Source organism: Nannobrachium achirus, assembly GCF_963921795.1.
Source record: "Nannobrachium achirus genome assembly, chromosome: 8".
In the NCBI taxonomy this organism is placed as follows: Eukaryota; Metazoa; Chordata; class Actinopteri; order Myctophiformes; family Myctophidae; genus Nannobrachium; species Nannobrachium achirus.
The window spans coordinates 63,983,204-64,001,241 of NC_137817.1; the positions used below are offsets into that span (position 1 = coordinate 63,983,204).

General features: G+C 42.2%; 1 protein-coding gene across 1 annotated transcript; it reads left to right on the forward strand.

Moving 5' to 3' along the window:
- Nucleotides 1-7,720: 7,720 nt before the first annotated feature.
- med29 (mediator complex subunit 29) lies at nt 7,721-12,677 on the forward strand (the record flags this gene model as incomplete). The annotated part of the gene is made up of 4 exons (XM_080732057.1): nt 7,721-7,939; nt 10,474-10,532; nt 10,652-10,736; nt 12,279-12,677. 4 exons carry the CDS (start codon nt 7,721-7,723, stop codon nt 12,504-12,506), a joined length of 591 nt encoding a protein of 196 aa, XP_080588183.1. The 3' UTR covers nt 12,507-12,677.
- Nucleotides 12,678-18,038: the final 5,361 nt, after the last annotated feature.

An 18,038-nucleotide genomic window follows, 5' to 3' on the forward strand; every position in this document is an offset into this window, starting at 1 on the left:
AACCAGTAAAAGTTGTCAAGGAGCACTCGTTTTGACGTTCACCACACACTAATCACCACCAGATGGCGACGTCAGCCACTGGATAAGAGAGTTACGTCACGCTTTGAACTCGCCGCAGACCGGAAGTGTTTACTCTTTATTTACTAGCCTAGCCTAGCCTAGCCTAGCCTAGCCTAGCCTAGCCTAGCCTAGCCTAGCCTAGCCATTAGCTCCATTGTAGTCACTTGGACAGGGCGTTTAACGTGCGCTTGCCCAGGCCTTACGGCCTGGGCATAAATATAACGATTGCATTCACCACGGCTTCGTAACTCGCGCGGCGCTCCGCCGGCCGCGCGGCCCTGGCCCGCTCTTCGCGGCCACTCGCGCCTGCGGCGCTCGGGGGCGAAGAGCAGGACCAAGGTCCGCTGGCCTTCGCGCCGCTTGGGGCTTCGTGGACCCAGGGGGGCCTCGTAACTCGTTTGGGCTTCGTGGATACAGGGGGGCTTCGGTAGCCGCTCGCAGTGTCGTGGACAATAGAGCGGCGCACCGCCTGGAGTACGTTGTATTGGCGACCGCTTGCTCCGCCCCGTGCCGCACCACGAGTGCTCCGCGTCTCGAATGTGCTGTTTCTCTAATATACTATGACATATATACCGGTAGGTTAATATCAACAAATATTTTTATGTCAGTGTGATGGGGTGAAAGAGGGTATTATTATTTTTCCATTTTTATTTCTACTTCCTTAAATACGTTTTGCTGTATTCTATTATTTTGTTCTTTTGATTTTGAATGCGCATCGTATTTTCTGTATTGTAATTATGTTGGATGTTTATATTCCTCTTTCCCCTAGTCATGTTTGTTTATGAATGCTACCTGAATATGTTGCAGAGACTCTTTGTGAATGAGTGTGACGTGATGCTTTCCCGGGACATTGTGGGAAAAGACTGTGGTTGGGTAACTAGGAGAAGGGACTCGGCCAATGGGGTTGAGGTGATGTCATGGCGAACCAATGGGGGAGGCGGCGGCGCGAGTGCCTCTGTACATGAATGAGAGAGCGGCTCAGTTGAACAGAGACGCAGAGCAGAGAGGACGTAGGGACAGAACGGAGAAACCCAGAGCTAAGAGCGGGGACTCAGTGGAACGAGTACGGGGACAATGAAGTAAACTGATAACGAACCTTGAAAACCTTGTCATTAGTACCTAGTCGCGGAGAGACGGGCTGCCACCCTTCCAGACGAGAGACGAGAGGTGGAGAGCTTGGCCGGACGGTGGAGAGAGGAGATCGCAGTGTGACGAATCCTATCAACGCAGGAGGCAAGCATCGCGCTTGCCTTTGTGTGTGAGTAACGCTTTATGTCACGCTGCCTACGACTGCCTGCTGTTCCCTGTGTGGCCTACTACTGTGGTTGGGACTAGTTATCTGGCGGTCTTCTCCTGTATTTCCAGGGTGCAAAGAAGTAGACGTGTGACGATTGGCCGCTGTCCCGTTCCGTTCTCACTGGAGAGACTGAGTTCCCTGGGGTTGACTGTTGGGACTGTGTAGTGACCGGGTACCGAGGAGGAGTACTCGAGTAGTGGTATCGTAGCACTTTGTGCCGTTCTCTCTTCGTTGGGTATCCACGTTGTTGAGATAGGAGACACGCTTTAAGTGACTGAGTGAACTGGGAAACGATTGGGGATTGTTTTGTGCATTGAGTATCTGATAAAAGTGACTGAGCACTTGTACTCTAAAGCTCTGTGATTGGCCCACGTCATGGCCTCCCGCACTGCTGAGTACGACGCTGAAAAGTAATCAAGTAATTGTATTGAAACGTGCTGTGTTCGGCCCGTTCCATGGCCTCCCACACTGCTAAGTGATTGAGTATAAAGAACTAGTAACTAAGTAATTATATTATAACGCTCTGGCCCTAGCTGCTCTCGCCACTTTGGTGGCTGTACTGTGTTAAATTATTCCCGGCGTTTAACCGCCATTATACTGCTTTTACGATCCCCCCTGACTGGGGACAGTAGTTTTAGTATAGTTTTAATATTAAATAAAGTTGTGTCTTAATTGCATTGTATAATTGTTGGGGCCCCCCTTTTAGTTTAGGATTTCATTTCTTTTTATTTTTGTATTTGTACCTGGCGCAGATGCCCTTGTATTAGGGACCAATAAATACCTGTACCTTGTACACCCCTGAAACACTGTTTGGTCTCCATTCTCTCTCTGGGGTTTGCACTCCCCAAGGTTGCTCTCTCATCGTATAACAAAAGAACCTGGGTGCTTATGGTAGGAACCTTTTATGGTTTCGTTGGTTTAAACCCAACTGGCGTTGTTCGGCAACACTGTAATGATTAACTGATATGAAGTACAACTCAGAAAGTAATGATATATAGATCTTTTATTGAATGAAAATATTGTTATACTTGAACGTGATATTGAACTTGACCCAGTTAAAACACTGGTGGTTAAATGTAAGAGTTGGCCGGCTTACATCAGTATACTTAATTATAGATAAATAATGATTGTTTTCTCTCTCTTTAGATTCGCAAGAAGAAAAAATACATCTACATTGATGCCAAAGACGAGACCAAGTCCAACTGGATGAGGTTAGATATAATTCTCCTGTTATTAACTAAAATAAAGTACTTCTCTCCCTCATAGGAATGTATTTCCTATCGGAAAGTATTTCCTATGAGGCACAGCTTTTAACTGGTTGCAGAAGATGTGCTCATATAACACCCATTTTAGCTTTTAGTCTTGCACCATCCTACATTTCAGACTTACTTGTACCCTATGTGCCATCATGTGAACTCAGATCCATCGTTCCAGCTTACAATTATAAAACAAGAGGTGAACGTTCCTTTGCTTTTAGAGCCCCAACACTTTGGAATACCTTGCCTGAAGAGATAAAGCTTGCTGAATCTTTGCCCTGTTTTAAATCCCTTCTGAAAACTCATCTCTATAGAGCTGCATTCAACCTTCAAAACTCTTTATTTGTGTGTGTTTCAGGTATGTGAACTGTGCTCGCTTTGAGGAAGAACAGAACCTGATAGCGTTCCAGTTCCGACAGGCCGTTGTGTATCGCGTCTGTCGTCCTATTAGAAAGGGAGAAGAACTGCTGGTCTGGTACGGAAATGACTACGCCAAGGAGCTGGGAATCATCTTTGATAAGATGTGGGACCACAAGAGTTCTAATAAAGGTAACCATCTGTCTGTCTGTTGAATGGAACTTGTCTAAATGACTTACTGACTGTTGATTTATTTATTGATTAGTTAGTCTAGTCAAATACTATCAAACCAATCGACTTGTGAATTTGTCTTTTTTGAATTACTTTTAGAGAGATTTTAGTGCAATACATTTTGACTAACTTTAGCACAGCAACATAAAGGGTGTTTGCTGTGCATGTCCACTGTCTTCTGGTGTTCATTGATTCTTTAGCCTAGTGTGACAATATTTATAGACCGTCCTTGAGAATGACAACTAGTTTAGTCATTGTTAAGACAACACACACCCAATAGTTACATTGGACAGAATTACTACTGTACACATGTTCAGTCAATTTACCTTACCTTACCTTTCACTCTGAAATGTGATAAGGAGACAGTATTTCAAGTGTGTAGATGAACTCTGCTTTGGGGAAGGATCAGTTAAACTATAGAAGGTATGCGCTTGCATAAAGTGAATGGCAAATCCAGTGGCAAAGTGAGTTTAATGTTGTTTAATGCAATCAGATAGGACTTTAATTTTTGGATGTATGGGCTGTCAAGGCCAGAAAGTATTCATTTTGACACTCAGTAGGCATTCCTGCATAACTTCCCGTTACGATGATGATGTCACGCACATACCCTCTGTCTATATATATTGACTAATATTATGTGTTATACTGTATAAGAGTTAATGCTACAAAGGCTGATCTGATAACTTCTGTTAGAAAGACCCTTTTTCTTTAATAAAATACAAATCTATTGTGAGCCAGCCTTTACGTTCACATCAGTGGCCCATAATGATAACTCTCTTGAAACCTGTCCAGGAAGATCTCATTGGTTACAGGTATTGCAATGATTATCTAGGTAAAAAATAGCATTTCCACAAACTTAATGTGAATATAGGCCTTTGCAGGAAAATTCTTGTCAAAGCAATAGTCCTCTCAAACGTGTGTCTGTATACTCACCATCTCCTCCCCCCCTCTCTCTCTCAGGACCGGGGCCCCAGACTTCCAAGACTCAGACTAAGCCTTCCCAGAGTCAGACTCAGTCTTCTCCCCAGACTCAGACTAAGGCTTCCAAGGCTCAGTCTTCCCAGACCCAGACTCAGACCCAGGCCTTCTGCTGTCCAGGGTGTCCATATGCCTTCACCTCACAGCTCTTCCTCCACAAGCACCTGAAGAGGAGCCACAACGAGCTGTACTTCCAGATGCTGAGGAGTGGACAGATCCCCCCAGCAGCAGCAGCAGCCTGTCAGCAGCAGCAGAGCTCTGTGAACGACCCCAAACAACCAGGAGACACTGGACACTCTGAGGGGAAAGCTTTCCACTGCAAGCAATGTGGAAAGAGTTTCAGTAGGTCAGATGTCCTGAAGGAACACCAACGTGTTCACACTGGAGAAAAACCTTTCCAGTGTGAACAGTGTGAGAAGAGTTTCTCTCGGGCAGGCACCCTGAAGAATCACCAGCGTCTTCACACTGGAGAAACACCTTACCAGTGTAACTTGTGTGAGAAGAGTTTCAATGCCCTAAGTACCCTGAAGAGACACCAGCATGTCCACACAGGAGAAAAACCTTTCCACTGTCAACAGTGTGGCTTGAGCTTCAGGCACTCAGGCACTCTGAGGGATCACCAGCGTACCCACACAGGAGAGAAGCCGTATCACTGTACACAGTGTGGGAAGAGTTTTGCTTGGTTAAATCTCCTGAAGCAACACAAGTGTGTCCACACTGGTGAAAAGCCTTTCCCCTGCAGACAGTGTGGGAAGAGTTTCAAGCGTTCAGCTCACCTGAAGAAACACCAGTGTGTCTCCGCACTTTGTTAAAACCTTCCACTGAGGGACGCCCGCTGGCCTACTGGTCCGGGTGCATACTACTTATGCATTGCCACATAGGCATGGATGCCTGGCGGCGTCGCCGGTTCGATTCCCGATCCGGACGACCTTTGCCGCATGTCACTCCCTGTCTCTCCCCCCATTTCCTGTCAACTAACTGTCCTATCAATAAAGGCGTAAAAGCCGAAAAAAAACAAATCTTAAAAAAAAGAAAATAAAACCTTCCACTGAGAACAGGGGCACAAGAAGGTCAGTGAGTCAGTTCGCCATTATAGCCAGTGTTATTTTTCTTTCCATTGCATTGCATTTTTGTTGACTTATTTTTTTGACAATATACAGTTGAATAGTTTGAATTTGTTCACAAAATATTATAGTGTGACATTTAATATATTATTTATTATTTATTATATTTGCGGAGCAGCAACTGTTATATTTATTACCGGTATATTATATTAAGTTGGTACACACACGTTTGGCGTTAACTATAATATGTAATAATCAAATTGTTTCCTGCTTTTGACTCAGTTCATTGATCAAATATTTGTTTCTTTTCTTGTATTGTTTTCATGTAAACGTACCTGTTGTTGATTTGGTCCGTTAATGTCTGATGATATTAAATCAGTTTTTGTTTTACAGATCAATCCCGTTTTCACTAATCTAATACCTTTCCAATTATCTTTTTTTGTGTCTTTGTTTACAGAATCAAATGATAAAGGGCAATAACTTTAGTTTCCAGATATTGTGTGGGAGGGTGGGAGAGAGAGAGCCAGTGAGGAGATTGTTGTGTTTGATTGTTGTCTGCTGTAATCTGTTGCACACTTTGATGACCCTTGACATTTTGCAGCAGTTCTACCTCTTTCATTCATTTATTTATTTATTTGTTTGTTTTTTTGTTATTTATTCCACCTAAAAGACATGAGGATATCTTCAGTTCTGGTTATCATTTGAAAGGAGACCCTGTCTTTATGTGTTGAGATACTCTGGTTTTGCAACAGTTTTACGTTTTTCCTTTATTCATTTTATTTTATTTTTCTTCACTCAAATGACATGAGGATGTTTGAGTTGTTGTTTCATTCTATTGGTTTCATTTGAAAGGAGATCCTTTCTTTATGTGTTGAGATTCTGTTTTGCTGCTTAATTTTGGAATAAAAGTTTGGAGCATTGAAATGTGACTTGTGAGTCCTTCTGTCATCTAACATACTGCGCTTCAATCATGGAACAAACATTATTATGTTCTCATATTTTTTGAAAATGATTATACAGTGAGCTAAAACATGGGCTACATTACATTATTATTATTCTCAATATACTGTATATACTATACCATGGAATAACATTGCCTATCTCAGCACCAACACTAGAAGAGGCTGTAAGCTCATATCAATTGTTATCTGAGAACCATGTGGAATGGCTTAGTTTGAGCAGTATTGTACATTAATATATTATGGTCAGCACTAGTTGCTAAACATAATATACTGCAGTACACACCATATATCAAACCAAAACTAAGCAAAACAATAATTCACTGATTTAGTGAAAACAGTCTGTACCCTTTTGGAGATCCCTGTGTGTAGAATACTGTTTCTGTCATTCTTTTTTATTTAGGACACAAGAAAGGAATGTCCAGCTGAATCTGTATTATTATTCACTTAACAAAGCTTTTATAATAGTTGAGAAAGGAGAAAATAAGAACAGAATTTTTACAGACAAGTGCTATGAGTTCACTTGTCATCTTAGTGCAGTGTCAATTTATTCCACAGGATGGCAGTCTAAGCACACGTTACAGGAGGCTATCATAGGACCAGTGGTTCTCAAAGAGGGACTGAAGATTGGGATCCGTTCCTTTCAAAGAGCCGTTCAAAAGACTCGTTTTAGTTAGGAGACCCTATCTCTAGCCTATACATTTCTGCTATTTTCAAATGATTTTACTACATTTTATTCATTGGAAAACCTGTGAAACGGGACATTCTGCATAATGAATACTTTCTACAAATGATACTTTAAGTTCATTTTGATACAATACTTGTGTACTTTTACTCAAGTAGGCCTACATTTTAATTCCAAACTTCTACTTGTGGCAGAATATTTCTACATTGCAGTATTGATACTTTTACTTAAAGTACTCAGTAAATAATTTTAGTACGTTTTCCACCACTGTTCATTATTAGAAAGATCGAAAGGCTCCCTACTGCGAAGTGCGAACCGGATCCCATCGTTCATTTCAATGAGCCGTTCAAAAGACTCGATCCGTTCGCGAACGTCCCATCTCTAGTAGGTTAATCGCGAGAGCTGTGAATTGAAACGGTAGTTGGGTTCTGTTGCTACTGTGCGGCGTGAATCAAAACAGCATCCCGGTTTCGACAATGGAACAAGGGGGGAGCGCTTGTTTTCGGTGGAGATGACGGAGGCACGCCGGGCGCCGGCGTTATATTTTAAACACAATCTGATCAATCATCATGACATAGGCTATTTATTAAATTGTCTTTAATTCAAATTAAAGTAAAAATAGTCAAATAACAAACAAGGACAAATTGTTCTGCCAATCTGCCCACAACCTTAAATCTGGTAAATCTTCAGCCCCCCGAATTTCGTCACCTCCGCGCGGTCCAGGGGACCACAACGGAGCGCTCCCTACCTCCGGTTCAGCCAATCACAAGCTTCCACTGCCGATACTGGATGCTGTTTTGATACACGCTGCTGTGCGTGTTCATTCTGTCAAGATGGCGGCGCCGCAACAACAGCAACAACCCGGTGGTCCGCTTCCTCCTCAGGCTGGGAACCCAGGGCTCCAGCAGCAAGCTGCTGCTACTCTACAGCAGCAGCAGCAGCAGCAACAACAACAACAGCAACAGCAGCAGCAACAACTGAGTCAACAGCAAGACTTTGATCCTGTTCACAGATTCAAGATGCTCATTCCACAACTGAAAGAGAGCCTGCAGGTAATGATGATGATGACCATGATGGTATGATGGGCCCGAGAAGGATATCATAGATCATCAGGGGTCTTCAACGTGTTCAGGCCAAGGCAAGGACCCCTTAGCTGAGAGAGAGATGAAGCAGGGACCCCACTACATATTGTATAGATGAGAGAGAGAGATGTAGCAGGGACCCCCACTACATGTTGTATAAATGAGAGAGAGATGAAGCAAGGAACCCCACTACATATTGTATAGATGAGAGAGAGAGAGAGAGAGAGATGAAGCAAGGACCCCCACTACATATTAGATGAGAGAGTGATGAAGCAGGGACCCCCACTTCATATTGTATAGATGAGAGACAGAGATGAAGCAGGGAGTAGGGACCCCTTAGTTGAGAGAGAGATGAAGCAGGGACCCCCACTACATATCGTATAAAATTGTGCTGCAAAAGATGTTCATCGATTTCTTAAACAGCTTAGACTTGTTTGACAGCAGCAGTATCATCTGTGTAGGTTGATGTTTTATCATACATTTAACTTGAACAGTCAATACCTACTAGTCTGCTCTTCTTTTCCCTCCACCAATCCCCTGTGCCAAAAAATAGTTGATAAAATACTTCTATCATAGTCTTGATCTAGCCGCAAATTGCAACACTAGATTTTTTTATAATCTAGGGTTGCAATACCTCCCATAGAGATCCAATGCATGAAAACAGTTTTTTGCTATCTGATTGTATTAAACGACTTCAAACTCACCAATATTGTGGCTCTATAGAAAGCTTGGAATTTACTCTTGCTATCTGCAAAGTGTTTGTTTCTGAAAAATCCACCGTAGAATTGTTATCATTTTATTTTCTGTCAAGAAATTCAGTTCAGGTGATTATTTTTTCTAAGTGCTGGAGTTTGGAAGCGCTTGTGGGAAGTCACTCAGCAGTCCTGTGTACCAGCTGGTTCTAAATGTCACTAGTCTGGGATCACTTCACTTTTCGGGCTTGTAACCGGTCTGGAGCGGAAACCTCAAAACGTCATGTTGTAGTACTCAAAGGACTACAATTTGGCCGGAACTATCCACCGGAAACAGTTTTAACCCAAAATAATTCCCCTGCACTCAAGGACATACTTTTAGGGCCTACCTAATAAACTCCTTGATGCGGAGTAGTTTTGCTTTTGAAAAATTTGTTTGGTATATGCATCTTTTTTTAGTCCAACTCGTAGTGACTGGAAATACTACACTAGGCTACTCGAGCATTTTAAAAGGGATTGGGGAAACAGACGGAGGGAACCAAATCAGAGCGACGCCGCTTCTTCTAGTGGTTTCCGCGTTGGGCGGAAACCAAACGGGCTGTTGTGAACGAACACCAGGCTTTCTTTCAGAAAGCCTGGTGGGCGAGGTTAAAATGTCACATAGCCTAATGCAGGAGGCAGCGGGACATGACGTTATAGACGAGCGCTTCCGAAGTTCAAGACTTAGAAAAAAACATGTCTTCTTGGATTTCTTGACAGAAAATAAAATCATAACAATTCTACGGTGGATTTTTCAGAAACAAACACTTTGCAGATAGCAAGAGTAAATTCCAAGCTTTCCATAGAGCCACAATATTGGTGAGTTTGAAGTCGTTTAATACAATCAGATAGCAAAAAACTGTTTTCATGCATTGGATCCCTATGGTAGGTATTGCGACCCTAGATTCATCAGAGTATAAAAAAATCTAGTGTTGCAATTTGCGGCTAGTCTTGATCCAAGGCTATAGGCCCAGACAACGTCTCTTTTCTTTTTACTCTAGGTTTGGTCTTAGTCTATCTTTGTTCCATGCTAAAATTAATTATTTATTGTAAATTGATGAGCACACACACCTCTTGTAAATTGTAATCTCGAGATATAACCATATCATTGTACCAGTCAAAGAGCCAGTAACCACTGTGACATCAACATCAGAATGTTCAGTTCTCAACCTCACAGTGACCAACCTGTACAGGCTGGTCTCTGAATGAAATTATGCACACAATTTCACATACTGTACCTATTCATTAAATCAACCAGCCGAATAGTCAGTCAATCAATCAATGAACTTTGTCACAACACAATTACCGGTAACAGTGAGGTGAAACTTTTGTTTATGGGGCGCCATGGCATAGTTACGACCTCCCATTATTTCAACCCGACCACCCAAACCTAACCCTAACCTCAGTAAAACTAATGCTGGTGAATGCTGAAATGCTAACCTGACAACTCTGGTGAATGCTTAACTGGTGAATGTTAACCTGGTCGGAATATTGAGAAGTCGGACTTATGATCAGTCCCCGTTTATGCAGGCTTTCACAATTGCAGCTCAAGGAGGAAAGGAAAAGAATTAGAAGCATAGAATGGAAAATAAAATGAGCATGTTAGAATCAGTATCTTCTATCTTGTCATTTAAAATGTAGTCCATTCATGTAGTGAATTGTCAACAAAGGTCTATGGATATCAGTCTAATAATGTCTCATTGCGATTTGACTTCTTGGAATATATCACATTACATTAACCTTTTGCCTCTATATCTCTTTTTTCTTTTGCAGAATGTTATGAGAATTGCATCTCTGAATTTAGGCCACAATACATCAATTGATAATGGCATGTAAGTAGACTGCCATCCATTCATTTACGCATCCTCCATGATCCTGTATTAGACTACCACACTGAACTCCACTGTTTCTGATGATTATTTGTTGTTCTTTTTATATGATCTACTTTTAGCAAAAGCAGCGATGGCCAAGTTCAACGCTTCGATAAGAGTCTGGAGGAGTTTTATGCGCTTTGTGACCAACTGGAGCTCTGTCTGGTAAAATACACACACACACACACACACACACACACACACACACACACACACACACACACAATCGGACATTGCTTGATTGAATACTGTATTAACAGTTTGCAAAAAGTACAGTTTGGGTTTAGCATTCCAGAGAATCTCTCTGTTGAAGCACAACCTTCTTTACTAACTCGCTCATTAGAAACGTAATCATTAGAAACATGTGTTTTGTGTGGCCATCTGGCGTACAAAAACCAGACACAAGCATAATAAAAAGTGCACAAACCAGACAGTTTTCATTTCATCGACTAAAACTATGATGAAAAATGACTACCTTTTTTTCCATGACTTCTCACTAAAAACTAAAGCTTTAAACAAAATTAAGCTATGAAGACTAAATATACTGACGCTTTTGTCAACAAATGAAAAATAGATGAAAATGTTAGGGAGGAACTACTGGAAAAGAGATCAATCGAACTAAGACAAGTCATTTTATGCTTGGTTTTCACTCTCCGAAAATATCTTCGGTTAGCCTAGCCACAAATCTGGCATTACAACGCAATCAAGGCCTGCCAAAATGAATTGTAGTCGACTGAAGCCCTTTGCACACAGGACAGTTGCGTTTTTTTTTCGTTTGCTGCATGAATAAAACGCATTGGATTTGGTGTGCAATGCTGTGCGGAATCGGCGCTGCGGATCCCAAGAGGAGTCATAAAAGGAGTGATGAGTTTTTTTACGGCATGCGACAAGACGCACAAATCGAACTGGGTTCGATCGAGAGAAAAAAACGCATGGCCGCAGCCACTCGTTGCACGGGTAATTCGGATCCGGTGTGCATGAGGTCGTAGAGAATCATTGTTTTCTTTCAAAAAAATGAAATTGTCCGTTTTATCCGTGCGGATAAACGCGCCTGTGTGCAAAGGGCTTAACTCTCAAATACCTGGAACGCGCCCGAGTCGCGTTAGATTTTAACCACTTTAACCATTATTTTATGCTTTAACTATTGAAAAATAGCAGATATACAAGCTCACAGCGCGGCACCGAGTGCCGCGCTGCGAGCTTGTAGATCTGCTATTTTTGAAAAATCGTGAAAATGTGTGCAAGTCTTTGAATATCTTTGACCCGATCTTTGACCCGACTTCTAATTCCTTCTTCTAAATCATGTTGTTCTCAAACCTTTTCATGTCAAGGACCCCCAAATTACATGTATTTGGCCCCGGACCCCCCATCTCAAAATATGTTGTTCCAGGGACCCCCCAGAGGCAAATATTTGAGTTACAAATGGTCGCTTTTAAATACATATCAAAGACTTGCAAAGAAAAATCATGATTTTTCAAAAATAGCAGATCTACAAGCTCTACAAGTGAGCTTGTATATCTGCTATTTTTCAATAGTTAAAGCGGTCAATAATCCTAGGCCTAAATGGGTTAAGTCAGCTGTACATCTACATCTGTAGTTGACGGTAATCTTCAGATGACTACGTCTAAATCAAAATGTGAAGTCAAAATCAACACTGAAACCAGCTCTCTCTTACCACCATGTGTTTCCTTCTGGTCTTGTGTCCAGCGGCTGGCCTACGAGTGTCTGTCCCAGAGTATCGACAGTGCCAAGCACTCCCCCAACCTGGTCCCCACGGCCACCAAGCCCGACACGGTGCAGACCGAGTCCCTGTCCTACGCCCAGTACCTGGGGATGATCAAGTCTCAGATCTCCTGTGCCAAAGACATTCACAACGCCCTGCTGGAGTGCTCCAAGAAGATCGCAGGGAAGGGAGCACCGGCGGGGATCATGTAGAGACGCAGATATAGGGTTGGGATCCGGAAGCGGAGGAAACCATATCCAACACTGAGGAACCGGAATCAGTTCCATCACATTTGGAACCGTTTCTGGAACCCTTTTTCTTTCTTTTTTTTACCCATTTAGTCCTGAACGCAAATCTGTGATTTGAACCATTTGAACCATTATTTTTATGCTTTAACTATTAAAAAATAGCAGATACACAAGCTCAAAGCGCGGCACCGAGTGCCGCGCTGCGAGCTTGTAGATCTGCTATTTTTTTTAAATCGTGAACATTTGCGCAAGTCTTAAAATATTTTTGACCCGGTTCTATAAATGTCTTCTACTGTAAATCCTTCTTCTAAATCAGTTGTTCTCAAACCTTTTCATGTCAAGGACCCCCAAAATTACATGTATTTGGCCGCGGACCCCCATCTTAAAATATGTTGTTCCAGGGACCCCCAGAAACAAATATTTGAGTTACAAATGTTCGCTTTTAAAAAGATATATTCAAAGACTTGCAAAAAAAAAATCGAGATTTTTCAAAAGTAGCAGATCTGCAAGCTTGCAGCGCGGCACTCCGTGCCGTGTTGTGAGCTTGGATATCTGCTATTTTTCAATTGTTAAAGCATTAAATAATTCTAGACCTAAATGGGTTAATCACACTGTCAGAGCTGATATGTGGACTTCACGTCTGCTGTACAATTACAATACCATTGGTTCTCAAACTTGGACCACCATAACTCTGAGAGTGTATAAATTACGGGTTCATTTGGTTCCATCTGTAGGCTCTCAGAGTTACAGACCTGTTGGGGTCCATTTGGAACCTCCTACAGCAGTCTTTCCCAAACCTTTTAGCTCGAGTACCCAAAAGAGAAATTAGACGTTTGCCCTGGACCCAAACTAGTGAAAATAGCAGATCTACAAGCTCACAGCGCTATTTCACTACTTCTTAAACATTTCCTAATTTATGGAATTTCTTTGATTTGTCTTTGATTTCTTCGTGAAATTACTGAAACAAATCATTTCAATTCATCCAAAAAAATGTGTGAATGTGAATGTTTTTGAAAATGTTTTGAAATAATAAAGACAAAATCTAGGAAACAAAAAATAGCCATAAATATTTGTCGGCCACCCACTAATGGGTCCTGACCCAGTGTTTTGGAACCAGTTGCCCTGTAGGAATCGTTAAAGGGAAGCGTTAAGGAATCGGACCGTTAAGTAGCCGGTATAGTCCCAACCCTAGACACAGGCCGACGCATTATTACACTTCTTGTTCTGATTAAAGCCAGAGCTATAAGTCGTTGCGTGGCCAAAAATATTGAAGATCTACAAGCTCACAATAAGTTGCATCTGCTACATGTTGTGATTCTGTTGATTTGTCTATTTTTTGCACCATAAGACGCTGGAGCATAAATTGAATCATTAGCGGTGAAATTACCAGTGAGAGACAGTATATTTCACACTTTAGGGTGCGTAGTGTTGTTTACGTTTATTTAGATGCGGTTGTTTAGCTGCACACAACAAGCTTATGCGTTGAGACCTGCATTTTAGTTTTCCATTTTGGTTTGTTGTAAACATTGTAAATATCCATTTTGTCTAGAAAGAAATAAGTAATGGCATAAGATGACCAGCAGGTGGTGGCAGAACAGCATGAGTTGCAACATTGCTCACTGAACAATTTTCTAGTACGTTTGTATTATTGATTATTAAAACTTTCTACCGATTTTATTGTTTGTTTTTTCATTCAAGAAGGGTAGTAATATTTTGGTGTATTTTTATTTTCTTGAGTTAATGAAAGGGAATTTTAAATTGTAATAGGTTCATGTCATGGTAGCTCAAAACAGGGACAAAACAAGTCTCTTTAGAAGTTGTGAAGGAAAGTGCGGCAGATACATCTTTCATAATTACAGCTCCCATTTGTACACTTTCAGAGATACAGACCCGTAATCTGGTTCCTCTTAACTATCAAGCATTTAGCTGGGGACCCCCTTGAACCCCATCATCAAGGACCTCAATTAGGGTCCCCAGACCCCATGTTGAGAACCAGCGGTCTAGCCAGAGATGGACGGCTTGGGTTTCGCTGCTTTAAGTTCATCTCCCTCACACGGCTCATGTTTCTCATTACGTAAACACACTTAAGAGACATGCCACGCTGCCATGTGAGACCCTAGACAAGATACTGAAAAGCCTCTTTTGGTGCTGCCGTGCTGGCCATTGGGAAAAGCGGGACAACTCCAGAACTGCCGGTCCATTCCTGGCCTGTCCAGGCCAGCCATTCAAAAAAAATGGCAGGCCCACAAAGTAAATAAAACTCATTTAAATGGCCCACTGGCTTGTCTCTCATGATCTGAAATGTCTGATCTTTACAAGTAGTTCGCAACACAATGTGAATGTCATCTATGCTAGGTCTTGTTTGGCTTTTACAAAGTTATGAGGCAGGTGTCAACATGATATCCTAGTTGCCTTGATGGTCTGCATACAACATCATTAGACAATCTTTATACCACAAAAACGATGAGACCTAAAATCACAGTAACCGTTCATCGGTTAGTGTTTGGGGCCTCGTGGCGCGTCCGGAAGGCAAAGAAACCTGCCGCAGCCGTGTGCAATGAGGGCCTCTCCAACTTCTTTTCCCGGGCTGAATCAGAGGCCCAGCACCTCCCTGCTGGGAACGCATTATTTTGTGCTTTAACTATTGAAAAATAGCAGATATACAAGCTCACAGCGCGGCCCTGCAGCAAACTCAGACAATTAAAGCCCTGTTAATAACAGGGGGCAGGCAAATAACGTTTCAATGTCAAGGCATCTTTATCAGGTCATGAGCTGATGGGAGATGTATTGACATCTTCCTTATTTGTTGTACACTAGCAGTTACAGACCTCAGGGCCGGTTCTAGGATTCTGGTGGCCCCAAGCTAGATTTATTTTGGTGGCCCCCCAAAACCAGGGATGAAAGTGGCTTGAAGTTCTTGCCAGAACTCCCGGAGATGATAATCAGGGACACCTCTTGGCCGCGGCTGAATAAAAATATGAAAATGAATGATAGTGATCCACAGATAAGCCCTTAATCATTTTTGATAGTTTAATCTGTTGATAAGCCTGTCAAAAGAACCTACAGTAGCAAGTTCACACTTTTGAGTGTTACTTGCATAATATCCTATGTAAACCACACTTCACACCCAAATATCTCTAAGAAACAATAACATTAACTCCTTCTGCTGTGTGTTTTTAAAAGTGTTGCATAGCGAGTAGCCTACTGAAAACTTAATTTGATATTTTCGTGCCCTCTGGTTTTGACAAGAAACATGGAAACTGCCATGCTCAACTAAAACGTTTTCAGACAGATGAGAAAACAAAGCTTAAATGGAGCTCAGTTAGTCAGTTCTTGAGAGACTACTATGTCAGTGTTTCTCAAACCTTTTCATGTGAAGGACCCCCAAAATGATATTTATTTGGCCACGGACCCCCATCTCAAAATATTTAGTTCCAGGGACCACCCTGAAGCAAAATTTGAGTTACAAACGTTCGCTTTGAAAATACATATATTCAAAGATTTGCACACATTTTCACAACTTTTTCAAAAATTGCAGATTTACAAGCTCGCAAAAATTTGCTGTCGCTCTGACGTCAGCTAATGGGGATCCATTAAATCCCCTACAATATGTGCACCTGCACCTGATGGAGGCAATGCATGCTGCACAGGTAACAGGTTAAACTGCATGCTACACAGGGACTAGGGAGTCAGTCACTGCCAAAGAAATTAGTGCTGAATTGTCAGATGTCATGAAAGCTGTGAAGAACACACTGCTCTACTTCACCATTCGGAGGCTTGATGGATTTCACATTGTCACGCATTTTTAAGTTATGTATCTAGTCAGGAGTTTTTTACTTCTCCAAATTAACTGCACAGAACTGTCTGACAATTTCAATGACGATGTCTGGGTTGTGAGCTGCACAGAATGTTAAGATTCTACCAATCAGGGCCCAGTAACCAATTGTGTCCAGAGCCATTTCTTTAACCCACCCCTTGGAAATTCTGCTCGCGAGTCCAGACTAATATCCGATACGCAGTGAGGAATTAGCGATACGCAGTGAGGAATTAGTATGTGCAACGACAGGCTAGTGCATGACACCCATACTGTAGGGCCGAAACTCTTTAGGGGGGTCAAACTCCCCAAAATGCATAGAAAACTGTATTTTGGCACAGTTATACCTAACACTCCCAGCACAACCATCCTCTGGTGTGGCCCCCCCTAGTGGTTGTGGCCCTAAGCCGACCGCTTCTATTGCTTATAGCAGAAACCGACCCTGACAGACCTGTAAGGGTGCATTTAATTACTAGCTTTAGGGACCCCCTGGAACCCCTCCAAGGACCCCCGGGGGTCCCTGGACCCCATTCCGAGAAGCACTGATCCGAGAGATCATTTAAGTCTATAAACTGAGACATAGTGCACATAGAGCACATGATGAGAGCAGGTGTAAGATCTTCAGCCCATTGTGAGGTTTATTGACAATGGATCTGGTTTAAATATAGCCTACTCCGCTAGGACCACCACTGCCAAATTGGCACAGCAGGGGGTCCGGGCTGGCACAACACAGAGTCAACAGTGAAAGCTGATAAACATGCAGATACTGTGGAACGCTTTCAATTTAGGCCTTCAGTTAAATAAGCCACACAGAGTTGTGACAACATTTTTAAAGTAACGTATAGGGCTGTCACGATTATGACATTTTACATGACGATTAATTGTCACTCAAATAATTGCGATTAACGATTTAATTGTGTATTTGTCGTTGACAATTACATTTCTGTTTGGCTTTTAGGCTTTGAAGTTGCACATGGCAATCATGACACAACCTAAATATACAAAGATATTACTGACATATTTGACAATTTTATACTTATGGGACAAAAGAGACATTGATAGTGAACATTGATAGTGGAAATAGCCGATCTACAAGCTTGTAGATCTGCTATTTCCACTACTTTTTCAAAGTGTTTGTAACTATATTAACATTTCTCAATATGGAAACGATTATGATGATTATGCAAAAATAATTGCGATTAGACGATTATGTAATAATTGTGACAGCCCTAGTAACGTAATGTACTTTCTGGCACAAACGAATAACAACCCTTCACACACGCGAAATACGGCTTAAACACTTAAACCCCATGGTTGACCGCCATAGGCGATTCTACCGGGGTGGCAAAGGGTGCACTTGCACCCCCTGGCTGCCAGGGGGTTTGAAAAACCTCATAAAGTCATTGCAAGCTTCCACAACAGTGTGGCGGAGAGAGTCGCAGCCCTAGCCTTGAAGCGTCAAAAGTCTAGTATCTCCCTTATTCCATAGGGATATTTCTTTGGAGTAACGGTTAAGATATAGGACTTTCACGCAGGAGGACTGGGTTCAAAACCCGGGTGGGGAGGTTTGCATCACTTCCGTTACAATGGTGCCATGACCCTGATCTGGGCTTCCCCGTAGGACACATTATGTCAAACTCAAGGCCCGGGGGCCAAATCAGGCCCTTGACTGAATTATCTTC